Source organism: Gekko japonicus, unplaced genomic scaffold, assembly GCF_001447785.1.
Source record: "Gekko japonicus isolate JY-2015 unplaced genomic scaffold, Gekko_japonicus_V1.1 scaffold618, whole genome shotgun sequence".
In the NCBI taxonomy this organism is placed as follows: domain Eukaryota; kingdom Metazoa; phylum Chordata; class Lepidosauria; order Squamata; family Gekkonidae; genus Gekko; species Gekko japonicus.
Genome location: NW_015159726.1, coordinates 861192 through 887360, shown reverse-complemented (window position 1 = coordinate 887360; position 26169 = coordinate 861192). Strand labels below are relative to the sequence as shown.

General features: G+C 47.2%; 1 protein-coding gene across 1 annotated transcript in view; it reads left to right on the top strand.

Moving 5' to 3' along the window:
• Nucleotides 1-4519: 4519 nt before the first annotated feature.
• The window catches only part of ERICH6 (glutamate rich 6), a 46979-nt gene continuing 25329 nt past the window's right edge, over nt 4520-26169 (top strand). The window contains exons 1-7 of the mRNA XM_015423931.1: nt 4520-4572; nt 5259-5416; nt 7891-7945; nt 21063-21172; nt 23211-23252; nt 25527-25585; nt 25774-25890. Coding sequence (XP_015279417.1) covers nt 4520-4572; nt 5259-5416; nt 7891-7945; nt 21063-21172; nt 23211-23252; nt 25527-25585; nt 25774-25890 — 594 coding nt within the window. The remainder of the gene's footprint in view (nt 4573-5258; nt 5417-7890; nt 7946-21062; nt 21173-23210; nt 23253-25526; nt 25586-25773; nt 25891-26169) is intronic.

The window sequence follows — 26169 nt, the reverse complement described above, 5'->3', positions numbered from 1 at the left end:
GCAGGGATCAGTACTTGGTCCACTGCTTTTTAACTTGTTCATTAATGATTTGGAGATGGGAGTAAGCAGTGAAGTGGCTAAATTTGCGGATGATACAAAGTTGTTCAGGGTGGTGAAAACCAGTGAGGATTGTGAGGCACTCCAAGGGGATCTGTCAAGGATGGGCGAGTGGGCGTCAACATGGCAAATGGGGTTCAATGTGGCCAAGTGCAAGGTGATGCACATTGGAGCCAAAAATCCTAAATATAAATACACATTGATGGGGTCTGAACTGGCAGAGACTGAGCAAGAGAGAGATCTTGGAGTTGTAGTGGATAACTCACTGAAAATGTCGAGACAGTGTGTGACTGCAATAAAGAAGGCCAATGCTATGCTGGGGATTATTAGGAAGGGTATTGAAAACAGATCAGCCAATATAATAATGCCCCTATATAAATCAATGGTGAGACCTCATTTGGAATACTGTGTGCAGTTCTGGGCACCACACCTTAAAAAGGATATTATAGCTTTGGAAAAAGTGCAGAAAAGGGCAACTCGAATGATAAAAGGGTTGGAACACTTTCCCTATGAGGAAAGGTTAAAGCGCTTAGGGCTCTTTAGCTTGGAGAAAAGACGACTGAGGGGTGACATGATCGAGGTTTATAAGATTATGCATGGGAAAGAGCAGGTAGAGAAAGAGGTACTTTTCTCCCTTTCTCACAATACAAGAACTCGTGGGCACTCCATGAAACTGCAGAGCGGTCGGGTTAGAACGGATAAAAGGAAGTACTTCTTCACCCAAAGAGTGATTAACACATGGAATTCACTGCCACAGGAAGTGGTGGGTGCTACAAGCATGGACAGCTTCAAAAGGGAATTAGATAAGCATATGGAGCAGAGGTCCATCAGTGGCTATTAGCCACAAGGTATAGCTAGGGGCTCTGGGGCAAGTGATGCTCTGTCTTCTTGGTGCTCGGGGGGGTCAACAGTGGGAGGGCTTCTAATGTCCTGGCCCCACTGCTGGACCTCCTGATGGCACTGGTATTTCTGGCCACTGTGTGACACAGAGTGTTGGACTGGATGGGCCTTTGGCCTGATCCAACATTGGCGTCTCTTATGTTCTTATGTTCTTATTCCGCCTGGCCGTTGGTCGCGGGATGAAATGGGGCCGACCGGAGGTGGTGGATACCGTAATATCTTGTGAAGTCCTGGAACTCACTTGAGGTAAACGCAGTCCCATTATCGGTGACCAACGTATCGAGGATCCCCTGGGCGCTGAATATCTGCCACATTGCCCGGATGGCCGCCTTCAATGACGTGGAGGGTACTGGAACCACCTCCAGCCATTTAATGTAGGAGTCTACAAGTATAAAGAAAAGCTGCCCCTGGAAAGGTCCAGCAAAGTCCAAGTGTAACCTGGACCAGGGGCAGTGAGAGGATTCTCAGGCCCTTTCTGGGGCTCAAGGTGGTTCCGGCCAGGAGGCTTGGCTGGCACCTCCTCACTATGTCCTCGATGTCCTTGTCCAGCCCCGGCCACCAGACATAACTCCTGGCCAAGGCTTTCATGCGCACCACCCTGGGATGCGCCTCGTGAAGGGCGGTGAGGACCCGTTCCCGTAAGGGCTTAGGGATGACCACCCAGCTTCCCCAGAGCACACAGCCCTTGTGGACGGACAGTTCGTCCTTCCGGGAAGCAAAGGGAGTAAAGTCCAGATCCCCTTTGGCCATGGGCCACCCCCTTACCACCCAGTCCAAGACCCAGTTGAGAACCTTGTCCTTGGAGGTGCAGCGAGCCACCTCCTCGACGTGGGCTGGCTGATCCGGGAGGGACTCCAGAAGCGCAACCTGGTGAGTGGGAGCTGGATCCAGGTCGCAGACGGGCAGCGGCAGGCGGCTCAGGGCGTCCGCATGGCCCGTCGCCTTCCCTGGGCAATGAACGAGGGTGTAGAAGTACCCTGCCATGAAAATAGACCAGCGAAGCACTCGGTGGGGAAATCATCTGAGGGGTCTGGCGGTTGGGGGCGAGGAGGCCAAGCAGTGGCTTGTGGTCCGTGGGGACTGTGAACTGGCGTCCATACAAATAGTGGTGAAATTTCTTCACCCCCACTACAATAGCCAATGCCTCTTTATCAATTTGCACATAGTTGCGCTCCGCTGCAGAAAGAGTCCGTGAATAATAGGCAACCGGGACCTCGCGGCTGTCCGGCAGCCGATGTCCCAGGACTGCCCCGACCCTGTAAGGCGAAGCGTCACAAGCCAGCACAACAGGAAGAGCCTTATTGAAATGCACCAGGACCGAATGGGACACGAGCAGGTCCTTGACCGCTTTGAACGCAGCTGCTTGCAGCGGACCCCAGACCCAAGGCGTCAACTTGTCCAGGAGGTGATGGAGCGATTCAGCAACTGCAGCTTTAAGGGGCAAGAATGAATGATAAAAGTTCAGGAGCCTCAGAAAATCCTGCAGCTCCGATTTGGACCTGGGAGTCGGTGCGTGAGTGATGGCCTTCACCTTGTCCATGGTGGGGTGGATGCTGGAGGCGTCGACCATGAAACCCAGGAACTCGACACGAGGGAACCCCAGCAGACACTTCTCCCACTTGAACTTGAGCCCAGCTGTGTCGAAGCGATGCAGCACAGCCCGCAGCCGGTCAGCAAAAGATGAGTGGTCCGGGGCGGCGATCAGCACGTCGTCTAGAAACGGCTGAATTCCAGGGATGCCTTTTAGGAGTGAATCCATAAAAGATTGAAAAATACCCGGCACAACTGAGACTCCGAACTGGAGGCGGTGCACCTTAAAAGCCCCCCTGTGTGTCGTGATTGTCTGAGCCTCAGCCGTGGTGGCATCAACTAGCAATTGCTGATACGCCTGGGCCAATTCCAACTTGCCAAAGCAGCCAACACATGGCTCACCACCGGCACCAGATAAGCGTGTGCCTGCAGAGCCTTATTAAGCATGCATTTATAATCCGCACAAATGCGCACGTCCCCATTAGGTTTCACCGGGTGACTATGGGAGTTTCCCACCATGCAGATGCGACCGGTTCCAAAACCCCTTGTTCCACCAGGCGATCTAGCTCAGCCTCAATCTTAGGCTTCATTGCAATCGGTGGCAGCGTGGCCTTAATGCAAATAGGGTGAACAGCAGGGTCTAGGTCCAGAGAAATAGGGAGCCCAGAATACCGCCCCAGGGAGTCATCAAAGACCCGGGGAAATTCAGCGCATACCGCACCAAAATCCTGTGACCGGACCTGGTTAACCCCATTTAAAGACAGTCCCAAGGGCCCGAACGAGGAGAGGCCCAGCAGACTGGAGAGTGGCTCCTCCACCACCAGCAGGTCTAAATGGCTGTTAAAGTCCTGAAACTGTACCTGGAACTTGCCCCAGCCCCGTACCACCACGGGGTTCTTATTGAAGTCCTGTAACCTGAAACCCCGTGGCTTTTGCAGGGGTGCCCCCCCGGGGACACAGCTGCTGGAGCATATCCACGGAGATAAGGGAGAACGAAGACCCCGTATCGATCTCCATGCTGCAGGGGGACCCCTCTATGAGGACAGTAACATGCACCTTGTTGGGGCTATCGGGGGGCAAGTTACATACCAGATGCTGCTGGTGATGGGCCGAGAGAGTGTGGAGGTCGATTAACTGGTCCGTCGAGGTCTGGTGAGCAGAAATCTTCAGGCGCAGTCCTTTGGAGCGGCAGACCCTGGAGATGTGCCCCGATTTGTTGCACGTCCTGCAAACGGCATTCCGGAACCCGCAAGACCTGCGTTCGTGGTCCTCCCCGCTGCTGGCACACGGAGCCAAGATAGCCAAAGATGCTTTGCCTGCGTTGAAAGATGGCTGATGGTGGACCTCTAGCACTTCGTCTGAGACGTCAGAGCCGACAGTAGCTTGCGTGCGATGGACCGCCTTGGCACGGCGGTCTTGATGCGATTTCTCATAAGCGGTGACCTCCCTGATCGCCTTATCAATATCCAGGTCGTCCTGGTTGATCAGTCTCCTCTGGAGCTTAGGCTCCCGTAGTCCCACGAGGAACTGGTTGAGGAGAGCTTCAGCCAGGTCAGAAAAGGAGCACCTGGTGGCGGCCCGACGTAGTGCCGCCAGGAAATCAGCGGTGGTCTCGTTGGGGCCCTGGACTTTGGCAAAAAAGTCCATTCGCTCCACAAACTTAGTGGGTTTAGGAGCCAGGTGGTCTGTCAGTGCCTTAACCAAAGAGTGCTAAGACTCGTCTTTGGTCAGCCAGGGTGCTATTAAGTTTTTTCAGCAGGAGATGGGCCTCCATCCCGCAGTGGCGGAGAAGGTACGCCCTCTTCATACCTGGTTCCGTCACATTGTGGATCATGAAGTGGCTCTTGAGTGTCTCCAGCCAGGTTTCCCACTGCGAGGGGCGAGAAATATTGAAGGCAGGGAGACTCTCTGTGGCAATAGCCATCTTACGGTTCCACAAAGAGGTGAACGGCGGGAACTAGCGAGCGTAGAGAAGGAGCGGTGCGGTGCTGCCTCATGGTCAGTGATGCGATGCTGGGCTGGGAGCGGTGCGATGAACGAGAACCTGAAGAAGCGCCGGAGCAACAGCGGCGTGTGGCAATCTCGGTGCGGCGACTCATAACGATGCCTGGAACGTGGTCTCTGTTTGAGGGGTGATGGATCCCATCCTCGTCGCCAGTGAAAAGGACGCAGACAGACCAGTGATTTCACCTTAGCTACTATATTAGTGAAGAACAAGACAACTTTAGCCGGCTTGCAGGCCGGCCCATACTCCTGTGAATCCACCACCCAAAACACACACACCCCACTTCCCCATAGGTCCAAACTAGTGGCTGAGAGTCCCATAGGCTCTCCGCCTGATTGGTGTGGGCTGGATCCCTATCCTCCTTTGTCTGACTGTCCCTGTGGTGCCGAAGCTGACAGAGGTCGGGTCCTGATACATTACAAAAATGATCCAGCCTGGCATAGTTTCAAAGGCATGTAACAGAAATGGACAAGAGAGGAAGGAAGGAGAAGTGAGTTTGTTTCCAAATAGGTCAGGAGAAAAAGGAGGATTTAAAAAATACAATCCTGAGCCACCCATTGCAGCCTTGACGGCAGGAGCGGGGCCTTGGCAAAGGCTACCTCCACCTCCTTTCAGTCGAGCTCCAAGAGTCTGATTCTGCGGCGCCGTCTCCCCGGAGACAAGAACGCAAAACACTGCATGTCACAGAGGACTGAGAACACCGCCCCTCCGAGCGCTCCAGGGAGTCTTAAAGGGGCCGTTGCCCCTGCAACGATGTGCTTGCAAGGAACGCTCAGGTGCACCGCATTATGGAAGGCGCTTCCGAAAACGCAGGGAAGGAGAACGATGGAGCCAAGGATCCAGGTGCTGCTCGAGCGTCTCTGCCCTGGACCATCGGTGCCGCTGGAAAACACGGGAGTAAAAGCACCGGGGGCGGGGCAGGCAGTGAGATTAGAAAAATGCATGTTGAGTGCCCCAGGAGGGTAGCTGCTGTGAGCCTGGTCTTTAGGGAGGGAAGAAAAAGTGCTCGGAATCAGGTGATATCACGTGGCGCAAAGGAGACATCGGGGCACTGGATGTAGGGCTGCCAGACTCCAGGTGGTGGCTGGAGATCTCCCGCTATTACGACAGAGATCAGTTCACCTTGAGAAAATGGCCATTTTGGAAGGTGAACTCTGTGGCATTATAGCTTATTGAAGACCCTCCGCTCCCCAAACCCCGCCCTCAGGCTCCACCCCCAAATCTTCAGGTATCTCCCAACCGGGAGCTGGCAACCCTACTTGGAGTGTTTAATTCAGCCAACTGAGCTAGGTGCGTCGCGAGAGGCCGGGTTAGCACATTTGGGGCATATGAAGTCTCAATTTGCGATCCGGTCTGTCGCCAAAGAGGCGAGCTGGTTTTTGCAAATGCAACGCAGCGGTACTTCCTGTAAGTTTTTGCCGTGTTTCCAACGACGGCGGCGTCTCTCAGAACTGAGCCCCAACTTCGTGCTGCCCTCTGGTGCCGCCCTGAGACGATGAACGGTTGAGCAGTTCCCCCTTTCCCTTTCCAGTGCGTCATCAGGATCAGATATGGGGGGGGGAGGGCGTTATCTGTTCCGCATGCTAAGACGTCAGATCAGATGCCAGGCTTATTTATGATTTATATTTCCGTCCCGCTGTATGCCCGGGGGGTGGGGCTAAGTGCGGCTTGCAGCAATTTCCTCCAAGTCATTTCAGACAGCGTCTCTGAAAGGCTTGCAATTTAAGTTCCTCCGGCCACATCCACTATTCATACAGGCATAATAGCATCAATGGATCTCTGTGACTGTAAAAGCACAGTGGGTGGAGAGATTGTGCAGGATGGGAGATTCACACATTACAGAGTACACAGGTTGAGGTCCTGGGCTTGTGTAACAGAAGTGAATTGTGGGTTCTCCTCCATTCCCCACCATGACACAAGCCTGATTCTCATTGTCTCTAGTAGCGAGATAGGGAGGGGGAGTGATGTTCCGCATAGCTTTTTTAATACACACAAGCAGCGTTTATTGACATTTTGGTAGATTTGGACAATAGGACATTGCTGGACACACCCTCTTTCCAACAGATATAAAGCGTTCCAATTAAATAATATATACAAACAAGAACATTATGCAAGTTTGCAGAAGACAGATCAAGTATATTGACTTTTCTGCATTTTTTTGTTACTGAAATGCTGCTGCTGCTGCTGTTTTTGGTTCCTTACTATTGAAATGACCAACTAAAATCAGCAATGACTCTCAGGGCAGTCCTAAATCGACTTAAGTCTATTGAAGTCAATGGGTTTAGTTGGGCGTAATTTTATTTAATGTATTCATTTATTTTGATTTGTATCCCGCCCTCCAAAAGTGGATTCAGGGTGGGTCACAAGTCTCATAAGGCATCATGATTAATAGACAATAGATAACATTTGGACAATATATGAAAAATTTAGCCAGTTAAAATTTAAAAATTTTGTACCAAAACCCAGAGTGAAATGTTGCTCCGGTAGCAACACTCAGATGGAGCCTTCTGAGCAGTGTTGTTGGATATCAAGCCACTAACCACAAGGCCAGCAGGGGAGGCCAGGAAGAGACATTTGGATGCCCACTGACTCAACTGAAAGCCCAGTAGAACAGCTCCATTTTACAGGCCCTGCAGAATTGTAACAGTTCCCGCAGGGTCCTGACCTCAGTTGTGAGCTTGACCAATGCAGTGTACAGCAGGACTATGACATCTTGTGATTCTGATGTTATGCCTCTGTTGATACACCCCAAGACTGCATTAGCCTTCTTTGTTGCTGCATCACACTGGCTGCTCGCATTTAACTTTCAGTCCACCCTTACCCCCAAATTTTGTTCACACACACTGCTACTCAGAAGTGTATCCCCCATCCAGTATGCATGTTCCTCATTTTTGTTACCCAGATGGAGAACTCGACTGTGTGACTGAACAACAAAGAATTTGGCACTTATCCTTGTTAAATTGCATCTTGTTCACAACCGCCCACTTTCCCAGCATGCTCAGATCTCGTTGAATTCTATATCTTCTGGTGTGTTTGTTGCTCCTCCCAATTTGGTATCATCTGCAAATTTAATGAGTAGCCCCTCCACACCTCATCCAGGTCATTGATAAAAATATTGAAAAATACCGGGCCCAGAACCGAGCCCTGTGGCACCCCACGGGACACCTCCCTCCATTCAGATGAAATGCCATTGGTAACTACTCTCTGAATACCGTTCTCCAACCAGTTCCCCTTCCACTTAACTATCCTACAGTCCAGTCCACAGTCCTTTAGTTTACTCATCAGAACATCATGGGGAACCCCTTCAAAAGCTTTATTGAAATGATATTGTTGTATACGTGGATACATTTAGTTACTTGTTTCAAGCCACTTTGCCTACAGCTTTTTGTGTTTAATAGAATGTGAAGATTTTGGAAAAGGATCTTCAGCCCCAGCAACTGATATTTCTAGTGGGTAAGTCAATGATAAAGCTCTTCTTATTTTCTTCACTGCTTCAGTAACATAATTTGTCCCATTATTGTAGGAATGCTGCAGGATAACACTTAGGGTTGCCAAGTCAGAAAAACTCACCGGCGGGGGAGCCTCGGCGGGCTCCGGGAGCCGTCCTCGGATGTGTGCGCCGCCAGCGTGTCACCAGAAGTGACGTGCGACGTCGACCACGTTGGGGGCGTGGCCCGGATCGTCGGAGAGAAAACCATAGAGTTTTCCCTCCGATGATCCGGGCCACGCCCCCAACGTGGTCGACATGGTTGCGTCACCTCTGGTGACGCAGCCATGCTGCGCTTTGGGGGGCGGAGTTCCCCCCGGGGCCCGATTCCGCGGCGGCGGAAATCAAGCCTCCAAAGCGGGGGTTTATCCGTCCCCTGCCCCCACTTGGCAGCCCTAGTAACACTGGAGACTGGCTGCTCATTCAAGAACCATCCAGTCACAATCACTGGCAATAGGAGATTCAGGATTAATTAAAGAAAGTACCTCTTTGTATAACTCATTATTAACTTACAGAATTAATTGCCCCTGATAGCATGATGGCCACATGCTCAGAAGGCTTTAAAGATAGAGAGTAGGGCTATGTGTGTAACAACCGAAAATGGAACCTCCATGTTTATTGATAACCAGGGCTATTTTTGGGCAGGAACGCACAGGAACGGAGTTCTGGCTGGCTTCAGAGTTGGCCACACCCACTACAGCCAAAACCTCTGCTTGTGTGGCTACAGAGGGAAGGGGCACCCGCGCAAGCCCTTCCCTCCAAGGGCTGGCTTGTCCGGGGGCCCCACAGCCGCAGGGCGCCCGGGCAAGCCAAGGGAAGGCATGGGGTGTGGCCTAATATGCCAATGAGCTGTGCTGTCAGGGGTGTGGCCTGATATGCTAATGAGTTTCTGCTGTTGGGTGTGGCTTATTATGCTAATAAGTTCCTGCTGGGCTTTTTCTACAAAAAAAGCCCTGGTGATAACAAACTTGTGATCCAAAAACGCTGAGGTTAAACTACAAAAATGGTTGTCGCCCTCATGCCTTCTTAGTAAGTTTCCTGGGTCTGGCTTGCTGGCTGCTTTTGTAGGCAGAATATGGGCTAAATATACTCTTCTGGTTTGATCTAGCACGGCAGAGCTTGTACTGTATTTTATGCAGTTTTGTAAACAATTTTCGGTTCTCTATTTCCAGAGATTGCAGGGTGCTATGTTGGTCTGAAGAAATATCCCAACCAGAAACCTTTTATTAGGACCAATCAAAATAATACAAAATAGTGTGCAAACTATCAAGTTCTCCAGAACTCTTCATTAGGGGGGGAATGTTTGAAAAAGGAGGATAAAAGAAAACAGCAACAAGCCCTGGTCTTATATATGTATATATATACACACACATTCACACACAAAAAGGCTGCCATTTCCCCTTTTTCCTTCTAGAAGATCACTGATACCGTCTCCACTCAACACTACTTTGTCCAAATCTGCCTAGGATTCTACCAGGAGCCTCAAGGCCATGGCCTGAATCATTTTTATTTTATTTTTTTCCCCTGTCTTTCCCCTTTTTTGTTTTTTACATGTATTCTGGTGAAAAGTTCTGAAGAACCCAAAAACTTCTGCATGTGTGTATGAAGTGCCGTCAAGTCGCTTCCAACTTGTGATGGAATGAATGACCTCCAAAATGTCCGATTGTTAACAGCCATTCTCGGGTCATGCAAACTGAAGGCCATGGCGTCCTTGATTGTGTCAATCCCTCTCATGTTGGGTCTTCCTCTTTTCCCGCTGCCTTCAACTTTTCCTTGCATTCTTGTCATTTCCAGTGTCTTTTGTCTTCTCGTAATGTGACCAAAGTACTATAGCCCCAGTTTAGCCATTTTAGTTTCTAGGGAGAGTTCAAGCTTAGTGAAAAAGCTTGCATACTTTGCATTATTTTGGTTGGTCTAAATAAATTATATATTTTACAAGCAGGGAACCCAGAAGGGTTTGCACTGGGCATCTCTTTTGCCCTCCCCCACTATTTTTTATTTCCTTTTACTGAAAGCCCCCCCTCAACTTCACTTTTCTTGCTTTCTTCTCTCTGTCCCCCTGTCTTCAACACCCCCCTCCCCCCAGCAACCTCTACCTAGGAAAACTATGGCACAGTTTTGTGGTGCCAGCCACTGGGCCAAGCCTACTAGCATAACAGGGAACACTCAAGGACTTGGAGGGGAAAACCTCACTTTCCCCTGTATCTTCGTCCCTGCACTAGTTCCTCATTCCCTTCTCCTGGCAACCCCCATATCCTATCCACTTTCCCTGTTTCATTGTGTCCTTCTCAGTCATTCACCAACCTACTTTTACAGCCTCCCATCTTCAGTTATATTTATTATTTATTTAATTCATTGATACCCTTTCTTTCTCCAAAGTGGGGACCTAAGCAGCTTACACCCCCTCCCTTTTTTAATCCTTACAACAATTTTGTGAGGTAGGTTAGGCTGGAAGTATGTGAATGGCACAAGGTCAGCTAGTGAGCTTCTGCAGAAGACTGGTGGCTTAAACCTAGGTTTCCTGAACTCTGCTGTGAAGTTCTAACCACTACACTGCCCTGGCTTTCATAGGGTGGCTGCTGCTGAACAGTAGCAAGCAGCCAGGCCTAGGTAAGTCATGCAACTGAGGTGGTATCAAGTTGTCCGGTGGCCCCAATCAGTCCACCCTTAATGACCAAAGCAGCCTTGGAAAGGGCCTTGTCTCTTTCTGTTGCCCTGAAAACAGGCCTATAATTCTGGCAAAGCTCTTCTGGTTGCCTGGCAATGGCCACTGAGGGCATCAGTTTCTTAAAGCTACAGGTACTCCTTTTATCATTTTGCGACCCCCCCCCCCGCCGTGTGTGTTCTGTTAGTTTTTAGATTTCAAATTCTTCTGCAAACCTGGGGATTTTTCAGGTTTATTGAAAGATTTGTCTAGTATAGTGGACTAATGTATAATGTCCCAAATTTATATTTTATTATCACAACTGTGTTTTATTGTGTGATATAGAAATTACTATTAATATCTGTCTGTAACATTTATAATATGTCCATTGCCCCAGTCAGAGCTGAGTAGAGTTTCACATGTAAAGCACAGTATAATTAAATATAATTAAATAATCGTAAATGCAAGTATTGGCCATAAACAGGAAAGGAAGTTTACATAGGGTGGAATTATCATACAATTTACTACTGTACAAATTTGCTTGTTTTTGGAATTCACCCTTGCACTCACCGTAATGATACTCTAGGTTTTCTTGTCCTCCCAGAAATTGTTGAAGTTTGAGTATATGGTGTTTGGATTAAATGAAGAATAATAATACGTTGCTCATTTTATTAATGTCTTTACCTTGCCATGCCCAATTTTAAAAGCAACATTGACTAGCTCACAAAAATGGTTAGTCTTGATTTAGATCTAAGATTTACTAAAAATGAATTTTAAACTCATTGCTGCTCTGTCCTCCATGAATTATAAAAAGGATATATTCATAATGCTTTCAACAGTTAGGTTTTTCCTGTAATATCTCTTCCATTCCCCAGAATGCAAACCATAATCTCTCCACCCCCAATACTTCTGTCTGACTGTATTTTAAACTTTGAGTCCACTGAGTACATAGACCATTGATGGTGAGCAGAGAGTTTGATATAGTATCCTCTGGGGCATGGCAGGGGTGAGCTCCTATTCAATTTGTACGTAGTTTTGTTCTGTCTTAGGGAAGATGCATGTGCTATTAGTCTCCCTTTCTGGAACAGACATGCTCCTAGACCATCCTTAGCTGTATCAGCCTGGGCTTCTATTTGTTCTGCAGGACTGAAGTACTGTTGGACTGGTGCTGTTGTGATGGCCCGCTTCAGTTCATCAAGAGCAGTTTGGTATTTGGACCCCCATTGTTAAGCAATGTCATTGCTGAAAAGAGCCTTGAGAAGTGCTGGATTTGTTGGGTTTATATTGAACCAGAAATGGAATACTATCTAGAATCCTTTGGAGAAAGGCCTTTTCAGCTGGAAGGAATGTGGCAATGACTCTTTGGTGTCATGTGGTTGCATGCCATCCTTCAAGATGAGATGGTCCATGTACTTAATGGCGACCACCAGAAATTGAATTTTGCCTTTATCAAAACTGATTCTGCTTCTCGTTTTCTCAAAGACTTGCCAGAGCACTTCATCATGTTCCTCTTTGGTGAATGCTGCAATAATCATGTCAACTGCAGTGTTGTGGACACCTGGAATATCCACCAGCCCCTCATGTTTCTGTTGAAAGACCTCACAGTTGTCTTGATGCCAAAGGGCAGCCACTGACAGGGATGTCTCCTGCATGGGGTGAAGGTACACAGTTCTGTAGACTCTTTATCTAGGACCGCTTGCTGGTAGCCATCTTTCTCATCTAAGATGGTAAATAGCTTTTTGCCAGCAAGGTTACTCTGTACATCTTCTAACACAGGGACAGAGAAGTGCTGTTATACTTGACTGCCTTGAGAGATCCCCAGAGTTCAGGCACAACCTGAGTGATCTTTTCTTTTCAGTTTTGAGTTGAAACCAGGGTGTTGATCCATGCTGTTGATCTGGTCGCCCTTATGGCCTCTTCTGCTTCAAGGTATTCTAAGACTGATTTGAAAGGCACACAGATGGCACTGTGGGGTCCTCGTAGAAATGCTGCACTCTTGGAAAGTGCCCAAGGCCTTCAAAATCATCAGAGTAATACTTGGAAAAGTCCTTTACTATGGTTGGGGAAGCAAGGCTATGTCATGGCAAACCAGTGCCAGGTGACCTGCCCATTAATGGTGGGTCCTCCTTCTGTGTGATGCAGAAGGTTAGGCTGGATATGGTAGAGCCACACTTGCAACAAACCACAGTGGTATACCTTGGTTCGATCTCTCCCCCGCCCCCCCGCAGGTAACTAGCATCATGTTTGTCCTACATATGTTGCCCTGCAGGCATTCTGCGGTATCCTGGGGCACGTATGTTGACCTCAGCTCTAGTATTTAACTTTTAAAAAGACTGGTGAATGGGCTACAGTGATCATGCTGTGCCAGGCATCTGACCACCCCATATATTAGCTTGCTGGTGTGCAGTCGTTGCTCTTATTAATAGATCTTTCATGTCTTAACTAGATGAGAAGGGACTTGTTTTGCTTCAAACATTTTAGCAAAATACCCCCCCCCCACACACACACACCACTTATTGCGGGTTTCTCAAAAAGCTGGGCCTAGGCCTGTAGACATCACATTCCCACGTCTCTTGCAGGAATTGTTCTTTGTAGTTGCAAAGCCCTGTGCTGGAGAAGATTGCCCCAGTGCCTCGCTTCCTAAAGAAGGTATCTGGGGTATTCATTCCTATACTTTATTGCTAGGATTTTGGGCTCTGTGGACACTGCTGATGGTTGAGCCTTGCTTTGTCAATAACAGCAGCTTAGGCCACAGTCAAATTGGAGTTTTCCAGGAGCTCCTCCTTGGGCTTGTTGCCTGAAGATGCTGAAGACAATCTCATCTCTTAGCAACAAGTCTGTGGAGCCCCCAGATTGACACTGAACTGAGTTTCCCCCTGAGTACTATAACGAAAGAATCTATGCCTGCTGTCTCGTCAGAGAGAAGCTGACGGAACTGAGACTGTTCAAAAACTGCGTTCTTTCTGGGCTTACAATAATTCTAAATTCAGTAGGACTTCTGCCAGAATCTTGTGTGCTGATTCTGCATAGATATCAGGCGTAGTATCTTTCTAATGCCTTTTCTCTCAAAGAATGTAGCATGACAGCAGTTTTATAAACCTCTGGCTCATTCTCCGTTTCTGTGGCTGTTCCCATTTTCTCCAGTTGTCTCTTAAATTCCCAGCAATATTGGTCTCAGAGGGAGGTTTAAACTGCCCCATCTTTTCTGTCGAATGCAGGGTTCCAACCTGGAAGTCCCTCAGCAGATGGTTTTGTTAGAAGAGCAGGCCACTCCTGACACCATGTAGCATCCTCTGAGGCATGGTGGGTGAGCTCACCTATCCTGCTTCCTGTTCACCCTTCAGTCTTGCTCAGTAGCTAACTACAGGAGACTCTGGTAGCTTAACAACAGGGCTCTTCATTGCTTCCAGATGGGAAGGAATACAGACTAATGGAGAATACTAACGAATGACTGCAACACGTCAACACCAAAGCACAAGACCCCAGTGAGAAGGAAACAGAAACTAGTTCTTGAGGGTTCAATTAAAGCTATACATACATGCATATTTTACACTTGGGTTTTGTGTCGACTCATGCCCACTGGGGTACATTATCATTCCCTAGAACATAAGAGTGGTGATGGCGGTAGTGGGAAGTGCCGTCAAGTCCCCGCCAACTTATGGTGACCCCATACGGTTTTCGAGGCACAAGACATTTAGAGGTGGTTTACCAGCGCCTGCCTCTGCATAGTAACCCTGGACGTCTTTGCTGGTCTCCCATCCAAATACTAACCAGGGCTGACCCTGCTTAGCTTCCGAGATCGGACGAGACTGGGACAGCCTCAGACATCTAGATCAGGATGGAGCACACGAGTAGCCTTACTGAATCAGACCAGTGGTTCATGTAGTCCAGCATCCTGTATTGCACAGTGGCCAGTCAGATGCTTCCCTTAAGGCCTATTAACTGAGCATGAAGGGCACAGCCTTTCCTCTTTTCTGCTCCCAGTAACTGGCATTCAAAAGATTACTGTATCTGAAAACAGATGTTCTATTTAGTCATCATCTCCTTTCCTTTTGGGCACCAGGCTAAATCACATATTTTTACCCAGGCTTTTAATTAAGGTTTTCATCTTACCAGCTTTTTAATGGTCTGCTTCTTATGGACAGTTTTTATGCTGCTTACGTCTAATGGCTTGGGGTTTTTTATATGCTCTGGGTTGTTTTTTTATTGTAATCTGCCTCAAGATGGACTCTGAAGAGGTGGCATAAACAAACAAACAAACAAACAAATCTTGGTTCTTGATGGACCTGACCTCCACAAATCTGTCTGTTCCCCTTTGAAAGTCTGCATCAACATACGAACATGGTTGGAGCCAAAATGAAGGGACGGGCAGGATAGGAGTACTGTTGGTACCTTCCTGTTACCCATACAGAAACAGTCCTGGAGGACCAAAGTAACACGCTGGCCTCTTTTAAAATGGACGGGAGGCCAAAGGCTTGCATGTTTATGCTGCTTTCATCGTGACAGAGAAGGGAACAATGAGTGCAGAGAAGACCTTAGGGGTAGAAGTTAGGCTGAAGAATAGCAAGCAGGCCTGACCCTTGCTTCTCTTAATTCTGGGGTCTTAAGGGGAGGAGGAGGAGGGAATTGGCCTTGTAGTATCCTTGGGTGCCTCTCCATATTTTAAAGAACCAGATGATAGGGAAATTGGCCTCAAAGGATTCGTTTCCTCAGAGTCCAGTTCCCTCCTGCCTGTTGTTCACTCACGAGCATTTCCCCCCAGGCCTCCATTTGTTGTACATATGGCCCTACGGAGGCAGTCATCAGCATATCATTTTCTGTTACGAAGAAGTGAAATACTTCTCAGACAAAGTTGATCTGTTACGATTGTTGCTGTAAGGTAACATCATTTCTCTAGAAGTGAATCTTTTTTTTCAATATAGGGCACCTGAAGATGGCATGACAGTTCTAGATTTTAGCAGCATCACAGAGATGGAATTGGAGGAGACCATAGAAAGGCCAGATACAGAACCAGGTAACATAATATTAGCATTTTGAAACAAGACGGAAGTCAGTGTGTTTTTTCAGGGAAAGGGAAGAAAGTATTTTGAAGCGTATTGACTATAACAAGGTCACCTCCACCACATTCTCATGGCTCAACAAACCAGTTTTGCTCTGCTTGAATTGCTGTTGCTCTTTGTATCCAGCTGTGTTTCCTACAAACTGTATTATTCATCCGCCCTTCTTATTGCCAGCACATTTTGCCTGCTTTCCATGAATTCCCTGGGTCATCAGGTTTCCTGACTACTGTTTCAAAGCATGAAGAATGCTGTTTCGCATACACATTCCCTGTTTGGTGATACCTTTTGTACAACCTGTTTTTTCCTTAATAAGAGACAGCACGCCCCAAAATATGTGCTAGCTTAGTAATCATTGTACAGGTTGAACAGGTGTGATGAGAGTATGGGAGCAAGTGCACAGGACATACAGTCCATAGCGATTCCAGTTCAGCACCTGCAAATCTTAATTAGCTGGCAGAATAGCAAAAAGTTCAAAATCATTTTTTTGTTGTTTTGTTTTGCAAGCTATCTAAATTTTCTCAAGGAAGTCGGAGCTGGTTTCAGTCCTTATCCAATACACTGTGAACCCCTTTCTCACTCTATATTCTTGGTAAAAGGCATTTTTTGGTGCAGCCAGTTTTGCCCATTAGTATGTGTTTTCCACATGCCCTGGCTTTGCAAAAGCCTGCTGAATGGGTTATATTTCCACTTTATATGGAAGAGCAATGCACATTAAGCAAAAAAAGTACTGTAGCAAAAAAATTCTGCTCTCGATAAATGCTGCCCTGGTTAGTATCTAGTGTTACTTTATTTATTTATTTATATTTAACTTTAGACTTGATATACCGCCCTAACCCCCGGGGGGGGGGGTCTCTGGGCGGTTCACATATATTGCGTTCTAAGAACTGTACTCCTAGCTTGGGCCACATCTAGAATTGGGGGTGGGACTGCCTACCTCCATAGTAGGTACACACCTGGACAGAAGCCATGATTAGGCAGAAAGGGATAGGTGGGTTGTTGGATTGGGTTTTTTTCCCAAAAGCTAGGAAATAATTGCCCTTCATTCTCATTTATGAATGGATGTGTGACTCTCCACTATATCATTTTTAGCGTAAGAAAAACAGGTCTTTATCACATCGAATGGATTTTCATGTTGTTTGTAATATGAAAAGTTCAGTAAGGATGCTCTGAATCTGCCTACTCTTCTAAGTGCCGTCATGATTCACTGTTAATGGTGCTTGTTTGCACAGATTCTAAAGATCATCCAGGAACGGCGAAAAGTAGAACTTCTGTATCTTCAGAGAGGTAATGAAGAATCTGTCTTATTAAACTCAGGGGACGTTACAACAAAATTTGCTAGGGCTTGCTGTAGGCATTAATTTTGACCATTTTTCTAATCTTGCTGTGTTGCATTCAGACTGTGCCTTGGGATCTGGAAGATCTGTGCGGCAAGTATCCCCAAGATACCCACAGAGAACTGCTGATCGCAACTTCTGTACTCTTGAGAGTGCCCTCTCAAGAGTGCAGAATCCTCCACAGCTACAGCGGTGGGTGTTTTGGGGATGCTTGCTTCACTCTAGAAAACAGTGTGGTCATCACTTCTGAGAATAGGGTTCCTACACTCCTCAGACATTTCTCTAACGAGATGTGTTGCCTTGTTTTAAACTGGTGGCCGCTTGCTCTGTCCCTGCTCTTTCATGGGAGGAATTGCAATAGGATTATAGCAGGGTGTCTGCTGCATATGCCCTGAAATTCTGTTTGCTTCCAACACGACTGTACTGTGGTCAAAATGTGAATTTCTCAGGGCCAAGCGATATAGAGCCCTGACCTGGGTGGCTCAGGCTAGCCTGATCTCATCTCAGAAGCTAAGCAGGGTTAGCCCTGGTTAGTACTTGTGTGGGAGACCTCCAAGGAAGTCCAGGGTCATCATGCAGAGGCAGGCAATGACAAACCACCTCTGTTAGACTCTTGCATTAGGAAAACCCTATGGGGTCACCATAAGTCATCTGCAATATGACTGCACTTTACACACACACACACACACAAACTACATGTTACATCTACTATGTGGCCACCATGGGGACTTGCAGCAAAACAACAGCATCAAGTTCCCCATGGGAACTGAGTTCAGAAGCACTGCAGGGCCCGATTCAGAATGGGACCGCTGCATTGGGGAGGAGGGGCACCTTCCTCCCTGTGCCATTTTCCCAACCTGAAACTGCCCAGAGAGGCTTCACTAGTATGTCTCCAGCAAAAGTATAGCTTGGCCACAGGGCAAATAATGCTCTCCCAGGCGACAGGAGCCCTTCCTACCCCCATGCTATGGTCCCAGTCTGAATCAGGCTCCTGCAGCAGTCAGGAATTGAGTTCCCACAGGAAACTCACGCCTGTCACCCTGGTGCAAGTCTCCACAGTGATTACGTGGCAGATGTAATGTCGAGTTTGGACCTCAAGAACTGATAAATGGCCATTACTGATGCACTGTTTATTCTAGGGCAGAAAGCTTTGTCTTGAAGTCAGGGTGGACAATTGTTTGATTCGGGTCCATATCCAAGCATACAATCTGTGTTTTATGGGGCTTGACAACGTAGCACAGTCTGCCTTTATAGGGATTCACCATGCCTTGGAATTCCCTGCAGTTGCCCTTAAGAATTACTAGATTGTCCTTTGTTTGCTTAGGTCGTCTCATGAGCAGAGTCAAATGGAGAAGGCTGATGGCGTTTCAGAGCCAGGTTCAGCAATTGCTCCCTCAGAAAAAGTGACAGAGCCACCCTCTGAAGAGGAGCTACCTTCTGAAGGCACCAAGTCACCATTGCCAAGCACAGGTAACCAGGCAGTCCAAGTGCAAATGTTATCATGTACTGTGAGATTTAAAAAAAATCAGTGCAATTGCTTACAAAAGAAAGCAAGGAACCCCAAGAGCCTTGGTCATCTGGTGAAGACCTGGCATCAAGATGCTGTTGTGAGAATTGTGATGGGCATTGTCCCATGTTGGGGGAATGGACTCCCCAGTTTCCTGCAGAGAAGGGCCCAAAGTGAAAATCACACACTGTGCTAGCCCAGAGCATCACTTAGGAAAGTGTTCAGGGGGCTGCTTAAGGAGGACAGTGGAAAGGGAGAAAGGTGAAGAGGGAAGGAAGATGTGTTCAGTTCATGCAAGGACGCCTGCTCCCTCCTTGCCAGAGTATGTCTGGGCAGAATTAGACATCCTGTGATTATTTTCCCCTGACATAAGGGTAAAAAAAAAATTGCAGGTAAAAAGGCTGTAATCTAAATGGGCAGGCCATCGCACAGGAATATTTAATGCTTTCCTGTTTCCATCCAAAGGTCACCACCCCATACAGCCCCCCTCCATATTTACAGGAATATGTATGCTTTCCTCAAATAAAAGTTACTTGGGAAAGGTCTTCCCATGGTGGGCTTCCCTTTAAATTGCCTCTCCTATGGTCTACAGTTTATTTAAAAAAAAAAATAGAAGGAAGAAAATCAGAAAACTGTGTACACTGTGTAGTTTTCCTCTCTTCTTTGTATTAGCTCCCCCAAATCTATTCCCAACTCACTAAAAAGGAATGGGGGGATTGACTGAGCAGTCCCGTGTACCCAAGTCCTGGTATGTGCTGTTCCTTTCATAAAGGGAGAATGCTTCTCATTTTTTCTACAGCCAGCAGACACAACAGTGATTAGTTAACTGCATATGTAGCTAATTTGGTTTGTTCTCAGCAGGAACAAAGGGCCATCCTACAATCCTGGGAGGAGTCAGGAGAGAAAGTTCCTCTCTATACAAGTCAAGCAGGTGAGCGTCTGACATTTCCCACTCCTTACTAAAGAGAGATTGCTAATGTCACTGTTGAGTGCCAAAATCCAAATCTCCAGTGTTGTCGTGATTGAGAAATTTCTTTCCTCAAGAAGAAATCACTTGCGTATTTTTTTAAGAAGTCAGCTGCAAAACCGAGAGGGCGTGACAGAGGGGTTTGATGGACAGACAGCCAATCTGTCTTCTGTATCCTCTCTGCAATGTTGTACTCACTAGTGAAATTAGGCTTTTTTTGCAATTGTGTTTGGAGTGTATTTCCCCACAATGTTTATGAAGGCTTCTTCCAAACTGTACCGATGAGTGCTTTTTTACCCCCGGGTAAGTTCAGATAGCAAATGAGAGAACTTGTTGCCATTTCAAAGAGAAGGGTTATTATAGACTAGGAAAAAGGTCCGTTGTGGAAATAAATACAACAGCCTCTAGAAAGAGGCTCTGGGCGGGTGCCCCGGCCTTGGACAGTGTCAATTTGCTGTGGTGATCTCAGCAGGGTATGATGACACTGAGTCCACCATTTTCTCCAGAGGAACTGATCTCTGCTACCTAAACAACAGTTGTAATTTTGAGTGATCTCCAGCCCTCACCTGGAGATTGGCAATGATGGTTCCCCAGAAGGGAATGGTTGGTTTGGAGGGTGGAGTCTATGGCTTTGTACCTGTCCGAGGTCCCACGCCTCCTGAAACCTCACCCTCTCCAGGCTCCATCCCTCATCTCCCCAGGAATTTCCCCCCTGGAGTTGGCAACCCTATCTCCTTCCCAGCCAATCATCAACCTACCTTTATTTCCCCCTCACTCTTCAGCTTTCCACCCCCCCACACACCTGCAGCCTCTCCCGTACTCTGAAGCCCTGACTGCTACATCACATTGGCTGTCATACAGGGGCCATCTCGGCAGGATATAAGGACACAGAGTCCACCATTTTCTCCAGGAGAACTGATCTCTGCCATCTGGAAAGCAGTTGTAATTCTGAGTGATCTTTAGCCCTCACCTGGAGATTTGCAACCATGGTTTTCCCCAACAGACACTAAGGAGAAATTTATTTTACCTCAGAACATCAACAGCAAACTGTTTAGAATGTTAGAGGGAAAGGCCAGTGAGGCCGCATATGCAAATGACCTCTGAGTTCTGACTGGCTGCGGGGAGGGGGAGGAAGAGCAAACTCTTTAGAATGTTGGAGGCAGGACTCAGGCCAAGCAGCCAGTGGATAGGGAGACCCTCTGAATGACAGATCAGAGAGCGAACTGATTTTGGAGCATGTTGGAATGTTCAGGGGAGTCCATGACCAAAATAGAATTATATATACCGGAGGATATATCTTGCTATTGTTAGGAATGGAATTCTCAGCCTATATCTAACCACTATTACTATCTTACTATGTGCCTACTGACTATGCAGTCCTACAAACACACTGAATATTCACAGACCTGAGTAGTATTCTGAGTAGATCCACTTAGGATGGAACTGCTGTATGTTTCTTCTTTCAGTAGTTTATTTGCTACTTTTTGGAAATTTAACATCAAACTGTGCTGTTTGCTTTGAGAAATACACTAATGGTTCAGTTTCCTTACATATGTTCTGTCTACTGAAAGGGAGGCATTGTATGGAATGGCTGCTGATACGCTCCAGAAGCCCTTTAGCATATCTGTCTCCATGCAGACAGATGCTAGTTGGCTTTATGATCACTCGTCCAAGAAAAAGCGTGAGTAATGTATTTATTGCGATGTTTACAATATGCGGTGGCTCAAGTGGTTAAGACGCTGAACTGCAGGCTGTGGAAGGTCGGTAGTAGTTCAGCAGTTCGAGACCCGAGTGTGCCGCATGATGGAGTGAGCTCCTGTCTCTAGTTCCAGCTCCTGCCAACCTAGCAGTTCGAAAGCAAGAAATTGCAAGTAGATAAATAGGTACCACTTCAGTGGGAAGGTAACAGCGTTCCGTGCGCCTTGGTGTTTAGTCATGCTGGCCACATGACCACGGAAATGTCTTCAAACAGCGCTGGCTCTTCAGCTTTGAAACAGAGATGAGCACCGCAACCCTAGAGTTGGATTCGACTGGCTTTCGAGCAAGGGAACCTTTACCTTACCTTACAATATACAGAGCAAAAAAAAAGAGTAGTATCCTTCATTTATTGTACAGCTCAACACTTGGCATGCTTACTTTAAGTCCCACTGAATCCAGTGGGTTAGATCCAACGAACCATACAGATGAGACGCACTCTTTCAAGCCTTAAAAAGCAGTTTGTCTGGGGGCTGTGCGGGGAAGGGAGAGACTGTTTTAATCAACAAGATATCTTAAAACATGCATCCCCCCCTCCCCTAGCAAAGCAGGGAGCCTGATTTCCCATAGCAAGACAGGGTGGAGGTGGAAGGGTTAAAGATGGGTTCTCTTTCCTGCACAGCCCTAATGCAAATTAAGGCTGCAAAGGAGCCTGCAGTTTGCATTTTATGTACCTAAGCAAATCGTCAGTTTGAGCCCTTAAGCAGAGTTCTGTCTAAGAGAAAGGTCTTTCCTGCCCCCCCTTCCACTGCAGCCCCCTTGTTCCCCTAAAAGCCATTTCTGAGGCTCAGGGAGCACTCAGGAATAGTGTAGGATATGGGGGTGGTTGCAGCTGGGGGAGGGAACTGGTGGAAATTACAGACACCCCCACTTATTTAACCACAAATACCTTTTGCTCAGACAAACCAGCCCTTTCAGACCAACCCGTGGCTGAGGGTACCTAGGATTACAGCCTTAATGGAATTAACTGTTTACAACATCATTTGCACCTGTGTAGGCCGAGATCTGGAGGAGGGTTTTGTTTTTGTTCTGTGGTTTCTTATTTTAGGGAAGTTAGTGTGGGAAATGGTATTTTTCAGAGCCTCTCCCAATGCAACCCAATGGTAAAATTTAGAAGCTAAAGACTGACAGCCAGGAGCAGCGTCCTTCGGCCTTCTAAATACAGGCTTGAACCACTTTTTTATATGGAACTGGTTTATTTTAGGCACTTAATGGGAGTGCTTGATGTTGTACAGGAAGAGTTGTATATATTGCATCTGTATGGCAGTGTGCAGGGGCTGCCTTTATGAGGTGGTACACTTAAAATATCAAAATAGGGGTTGTTATACTTGGGTCTCCACACCACCACCATCACCACCACCGCTGCCTTGCCTTATTACTCAGAATTCTGCTTCTTCTAGAGGAGGTTATCCACATCTGCAGATATTGCAATGGCTTCATACACATGCTCAGACCTGGCCAGTGGGACAGAGCTCCAGTGTTTCAATCATGGAAGCATTCCAGCTATGGATTGCCAACAGCGCTCACACTGAAGCTGGGCTGGTGGTGGTTCACTCCTAAATATGCTTGCTTTGGTCATGGGGTCACATTGAACAGACAGATTAGAGTCTGCCCCTCTGTTTTCAAACTAGTCTCCACTGTAGGGTTGCCAAGTCAAAAAAACTCACCGGCGGGGGAGCCTCGCTGGGCTCTGGGAGCCGTCCTTGGATGCGCGTGTGTGTAGTGGGCGCGCGCCGGCAGCGCGTCACTGGAAGTGATGTGCAACGTTGACCACGTTGGGGGCGGAGTTCCCCCCGGGGCCCGATTCCGCGGCATCAGAAATTGGGCCTCCAAAGCGGGGGTTTACCCACCCCCCGTACCCACTTGGCAGCCCTACTCCACTGACACTTCTTCTCACTGAAGAGAGGGGAAAGTGGACATTTCTTGTTAGACCCTGTGTCATGTTTGTTCTGCTTTCTTTCTAGCCAAGAGGAAGCTGAAGGATAAAAGCGCCCTTCTTGAGAATGGTAAATTGGTTCCACCCCCCAGTTATTGTTTTCTTCTTTCCTGTTTATAAACGCTGCTTTTAGATCTCAACAGGAGAGCTGGTGGGGTGTGAAGGTAGGAGATGTAACTTCTGCTCAGCCATAGAGCCCTTCCACTCCATGCCCTTTGCCAGTCAGCTCTCTTAAACACATACGTCATGGCTATTTCTCAGCCTCAGCCCTTGGTGCATAAATGGGAATATTAATTAACCACTTTAAATGGATGTTTTGGTGACCTGTGAAATAAGGCTTGTAAATATGTTGTCCAGTTAAGGGTGGAGACAATTTTGTGGGTGTTTATTTTTGCGACGTCAGCTTGCTCTGACCTGGATGGCCCAGGCTAGCTTGATCTCAGGAGCTAAGCAGGATCAGCCCCGATTACTGGTAGGATGGGAGACCACCAAGAAAGTCTCAGGGCTGCTACACAGAGGGGTTGCAATAAGCTGGCTGCGACCTGACGACACCTTCCACCAACAGAAGGCAGCTTGAAAGATGGACCACAAATTGCAGCATGTTAACAGAGGCATTTGCCTCTGTTCAACAGGTGTTGCAGGGTTTTGTATTGTTTCCAAAACCTGCCAGACTGATTTGGCCAGATGCACCAGTGGGCCAAAACAAAGGGATCTGTGCACAAGGGGAAGCGATGTCCCTCATAATTTCAGCTCTCAAATTGATTCCAGCCTCAGGCCTTGCCTTGCCTTGCCTTGCCTTGCCTTGCCTTTCCTTTCCTTCCTTCCTTCCAATTTATTCTTGTTCTGCTGTTTGTGCATTTGCAAATGCAAACATCAGCACACAGGAACACTTGCGACAGACACCAGCTTGCCACAGGAGTCTAAGACACTTACTCATAAGTAGATCTGCTTGCCCTTGCTATTTGCAATGGCAGGCTACAGACTTTGCTAACAAGTTAACATCTTCACCTGACATCTCAAACAGCAAGCTCATTTCCCCCCCACTTGTAAATGTTCTGCTGTTCGGCAGGCTCCAGATGTCGTGTTTCAAGGATATGACATTTTGAGTGCAGTATCTTCTGTCACAAATAATGTGATTCTTTGTCTAGAATGCACAGCCATTGTAATGATCAGCTGTGGAACGTAGAAGCAAGAATACCATGTGAAGCTTATGGCATAAGTTTTCACGGACTTCAGCCTGTTCCATCAGACATAAGCATATTATAAAAGTGGGCTCTAATCTACAAAAGTTTATGCTGCAATAATTGTGCTGGTCTCTGAAGTACCACAAGGCCTCTCTTTGGTTTAACCATGTCCCCCATCGTTTTGTGGCTTCTGTTTGTATATATGCACCTTATTTGTGTCGTGTGCATGCTTTACAGTGCAATGCTAAGCAAAATTACTTCCTTCTAAGCCCATTGGCATGAATCCTGGCACTCCACTGCGCAAAGTTTGGAGGGAGCCTTCCTTCAACTTGTTTGGGTCCTCTCCCAATGGAAGAGTCACTTGTTGGAAGAAGAAGCCTCAGGTTAGAGGAATTTCCTCCGGCCTAGGACAGGATACATGTCATTGACTTCAATGGATTTAGAAGGAACTCTGCTTAGGATTGCTCTGTGACTGAACGCTCCCCCACTATACTCCTGCTATATATGAACATTCATGTAACCTGAAAACAAAAGAGAATTTGATGTTTGGCATTTAATTATAAATATAGGGGAAAAATGATGTTTGTGGTGGCATGCCAAAAGGCAAGTCCATAATATGCCATCTGAAGCAAATGCTCCACTCTCAGTGGCCCGCTGTGTCTGGAAGTCAGCAAGGGAAAGGTCATCCTAACAACTTTTGAGCATCCACATTGCCATGGGAGCTGGCCCTGACATGTTGTGGATTAGCAGTCTTGCTGACAGAACCTCTTGAAAACTCTTCTTAAATCCTGTCCCTGACACTGGACATTCACAGAAGTGTGGAACAGAAGTAGAAGTCTTCTAAGCGCATATTCACACAGACAAATGATATGTTCTCAGTTTATGCAGATGAGGAATATCTCTGGAAAGGGCGAGTACCTTTCCTCCACAAGACTCAGAGCCTCACAGTTAACTGTTGTGCACACTGATGAGGGAATCAGTGCAAGCTGTAACATCCCGCTTTGCTTTATCTATGAGGGAGGAGGGGAAGTCTGCTTATGCTGTTTCAGCATACCCACTGGCCTAAATAAGAGAGTCACTTGGACATATATGAAGACGAATCAGTTCTAAAAAGCAAGAACATGCTGATTTCCTAACTAATTCTTATTGCTGATGTTTAGATATCTACGCTGTCTTGTCCCAAGATCTCAGCAGTTTAGACGTTTTATGCGACACGGAGGTATGAATCCCTCGGTCTCTAATTTAAAATGTATTATCACTGCTATACCGGCGCAACTACTGCTTGTACCCAATCCAGGCTGAAGGTATTTCAGGAGTAAGCCTGTGGGAATATTCTGGGCAAAGTGGTCTGAGGATTCAAATTGAGTGGTCTCTTATTGCATATTGTTTTTCTGCTTTTTTTTAAAGTTTAAAGAGGAATTCGTAAAGCTGTTTCAGGAATCGCTGCAAACCCTCTCCAGTGTTGGGCCTCCAACGATCCTAGCATATAGACAGGAAACATCACGAGGAGACATTCAGATAGCGGTGAGGGCTCTTCCCACTCAGTAATTATGGTTCCATAATAGCAAGGGAGGTGTGTGAATACAGTTATGCATTTTATATCACAGATCATGGCTGTCTTTTAACCATCAATTATGTATGCCAATGTTTTTTTCTGTATTTGTGGTTAGCTGGGTGTATTTAATGGGGTAGGTGTGATTGCCTCACACCCCAGCTGGATTGTGATTACAAGTATGCATTGATGTGCGCACACTGCATGCACTGAAGGGGTAGTTGCTCATCCATTCACTGCAAGATTGAGTT